Raw genomic sequence first — 3287 nt, forward strand, 5'->3', positions numbered from 1 at the left:
CTGTCGATCTACATGGTCTAGCTTCCCAACTTGCGAAATTGGCTCTCTGCAAAAGGATTTTCATTGAAGATGACAAATTACCGGCAGAGCTGCGTTCAAGTGGTTCTCAGTCTACAACACACCAGCCTGTGGAAGGAAAAGAGCAGGTGGATTCGAATGAAAATGATAGGGGAGTGCTGAAAGTACAATCTGATAGAGAACTTGAGCTTCCACCAATCAAGTTTCCGGTTATTGATAAATCCACTGAAGAAGTAAACCTTAAAGATGATTATGAAATTCAGAAACGTGCTTCTACTCGAGAGTGTATGCTAGGAATGGAAAAGGAAGTAACTATCCCTGAATCTGTTGGTCGTGGTATAGTTCGTAGCAGTGGAGAAGCAGTAAGCATTAATTTCCCAGCATATTTGGAAAGCCAATCAAGAGTTGGTGCAGTATCATACAAAGCAGAATCAATTACTCCTTTTGATAAGACGAGCAGCATTGATTCTAAGAAGTCCTGCATGATCCACCTGGAAAATAACCAGAAACCAAGTGAAGTCAGAATACATGATGTCATAACAGAGGAGGTTCGCTTAAGGTACCGTTACCTTGATCTACGGTGTCAAAAAATCAATCTAAGGCTCCGACACAAAGTTTCTAAGGTTATAAGGCGATACTTAGAAGATGTCCATGGTTTTGTGGAGATTGAAACACCAATTTTGTCAAAGTCTACACCTGAAGGTGCCCGTGATTATCTTGTTCCATCTCGGATTCAGCCAGGGGAATTTTATGCTTTGCCACAAAGTCCTCAGCTGTTCAAGTAGATGTTGATGGTGTCAGGATTTGATAGATATTATCAAATAGCAAGGCGTTTTCGAGATGAAGACTTGAGAGCAGATAGGTAACCTGAATTTACACAACTAGATATGGAGCTGGCTTTCACACCATTGGATGACATGCTAAAACTCAACGAGGATATGATAAGACATGTTTTCCACGAGATTCAAGGAATTGAACTTCCTGTTCATTTTCCAAGGTTAACATATGCTGATGCCGTGGATCGCTATGGATTTGACAGACCAGATCTCCGCTTCGAGATGGAGTTGGTAAATGTTTCTGAAGTCTTTAGTGGAACAGATTTTCAAATTTTTATGAATACATTACAATCTGCTGGAGTCATCAAGGCTTTGGTTGTGCCTCTGGGATCAAGCAAATATTCAAATACAAGTCTGAAGAAAGGAGATATCTATAAGGAAGCAATCAAATCTGGTGCAAAGGGTCTGCCTTTTCTCAAGGTTCTAGAGAATGGTGGGCTTGAAGGCATTCCAGCTTTGACATCAACTTTGGAGAATGGAAAAAGCGAGGTTGCGTGAAGGAATAACCATTCTAGTTGCTACTCCTGGCCATGAGCTCTGAGCGAGGTGATAAGGCATTGGTTTTCAGCCAAAGCTTGAGTACATTAGATCCTATTGAGTCATTCTTGACTAAATTACCTCGGCGTGGAAAGAAAGATGAATACTGGAGGCAAGGTAAAGAATGGTACATGCTTGATGGACGCACTAGTGGCGCCCAAAGACAAAAACTAGTGGAGAAGTTTAATAATCCTTTAAATAAAAAGGTCCAGTGTGTATTTTACAGATGATGGGAAGGGATATTGTCTATGATCGTTGGTCATGTGATTTGATTTGTGCTGTTTCTTCACCAGATTTATATCGCATCAACTTGGAACAGGGTCGTTTTTTTTTTGCGTCTTTAAACACTCACTCTCCAGCAGTCAATGTAATTTGCCGAAGCCCAGTTCATGGATTGTTGGCTTGTGGTGGAGAAGATGGTGCCTTAGAATGTTTTGATTTGAGAGAAAAAGCTTCGGTAGGAAGAATTGATGTAGCTACACATGCAGGAGATACTGATCAGGAGGTCACTGCGATACGATTCGAGGAAACTGAAAGCTTTCAGATGGCAGTTGGAAATAGTTCTGGATAGGTGCTAATATATGATCTGCATTCTTCAAGGCCTTTTCGAGTTAAAGATCACATGTATGGTAGTCCTATTTTGGATATCAAGTGGCATTCAACTCTAAATGCTTCAAGGCCGAGAATGATCACTGCTGATAATCGAGTAGTCAGAATTTGGGATCCAGAGACGGGAGAAGGTATGACTAGCATTGAACCAGCAGCGTTGGAGTATGGATGAAGCAACACGCCTTGATGTACTTCGTTTGGCTATAGAATTGGATGCCGACTATGTTGATGTGGAGCTCCAGGTGGCATACGATGCTGTTTACACACCAAAGTTACTAGACTCTTACAAGAAACAGAAGAGTGCCAAGGGTAAACGTGTAATGCCACCGCTATTCAAACGGTGCCAGAACAACAAGATAGGATTCGATTCCTATTTCCCAGATTTTAATTAATATTGCAAACTAGATATGCGCTCCAGTTTTGGTCAATCATCAACAGAATTCAGTGGAAAGAGCGCCATTCTCCCTTCAGGAAAGCGCTGATTATTTTTAGTTTATTTTGTAAGGATAATAAAACAAATCCCTCATCTTGGGGTCGACTTGTTTTCCCCCAGCTGTAGTTTGTTTGATATTTTTGAGGCTAGTTAAAACAGCGCCCCTGTTTTGGGCAGCATTTTTATTATTTGTATATTTGTATTTAAAAATAATCATTAGAGAGTAAGAAAAGAGAGAGTGAAGAGAGGGAGTTTTTCTGAGCGCTGGGAGCTGCTGGAGAAGCAGAGAGCTTTGTATTGTACAGTTTTCTGCAGAGAATTTAATGGAATTTCAAAGCTCTGTTTGCTGAGATTCATGTGGTATGTTGATTTAGCATAAGTTTTTCCCTTTGTCTCATATGTAATCAGTTATGTTCCATTTCATTTCATGACCCTTTCAAGCTGAACAAATGAAGTGATTAGGTAGGAATTCATAGTATTATATGCTCCTCCTATAAGTTTGTTCGCATTCGATGTTTTCTACTGTTTAAGGAGGATTCAGAGTTATTGTCTGCCCTCCTTAGCTCCTCACCAGTCTTGCCATCCCATTTGAAACCAGATTTGGTGTTAAATTGCATGCCTACCTTGCCTCAGTTGATAACCTGTGTAGTCATTATATTTTTCTGTTTGAAGCTGTGATTTTGCCCATGTAGCCCAGAAAAGCCCCTTCATTCCATTAAAAAACCCCAAAAATCATTAAATCCAAACCCTTTATCAATTTACTAGCCTAAAATCCTTATTCTTAATTGGTCAGCCTAATCATATTGAAAGATCTATCAAATCTGACCCGAGAGAGCCTTCTCATACCTCGTAGG

The 3287-nt window shown here is 40.3% G+C and overlaps 1 protein-coding gene across 1 annotated transcript; it reads left to right on the plus strand.

Moving 5' to 3' along the window:
* Positions 1 to 1384: 1384 nt before the first annotated feature.
* On the plus strand, positions 1385 to 1962 carry LOC149141187 (uncharacterized). Its single transcript, XM_089451174.1, has 2 exons — positions 1385 to 1508; positions 1685 to 1962. The coding sequence occupies exons 1-2, from the start codon at positions 1385 to 1387 to the stop codon at positions 1960 to 1962; spliced, it is 402 nt and encodes a 133-aa protein (XP_089307300.1).
* Positions 1963 to 3287: the final 1325 nt, after the last annotated feature.

The sequence above is a fragment of the Pinus tabuliformis genome, chromosome X, assembly GCF_031772625.1.
Source record: "Pinus tabuliformis cultivar Carrire ecotype Pingquan chromosome X, CPIR1, whole genome shotgun sequence".
NCBI classification, from domain to species: domain Eukaryota; kingdom Viridiplantae; phylum Streptophyta; class Pinopsida; order Pinales; family Pinaceae; genus Pinus; species Pinus tabuliformis.

What these genes read in the sequence shown, in the direction of transcription:
- LOC149141187 (XM_089451174.1), top strand. Translation starts at nt 1,385, where the DNA reads ATGAGCTCTGAGCGAGGTGATAAGGCATTGGTTTTCAGCCAAAGCTTG. An exon ending in AGATGAATACTGGAGGCAAG is followed by an intron (nt 1,509 to 1,684) that starts GTAAAGAATGGT and finishes TTTCTTCACCAG; the next exon opens with ATTTATATCGCATCAACTTG.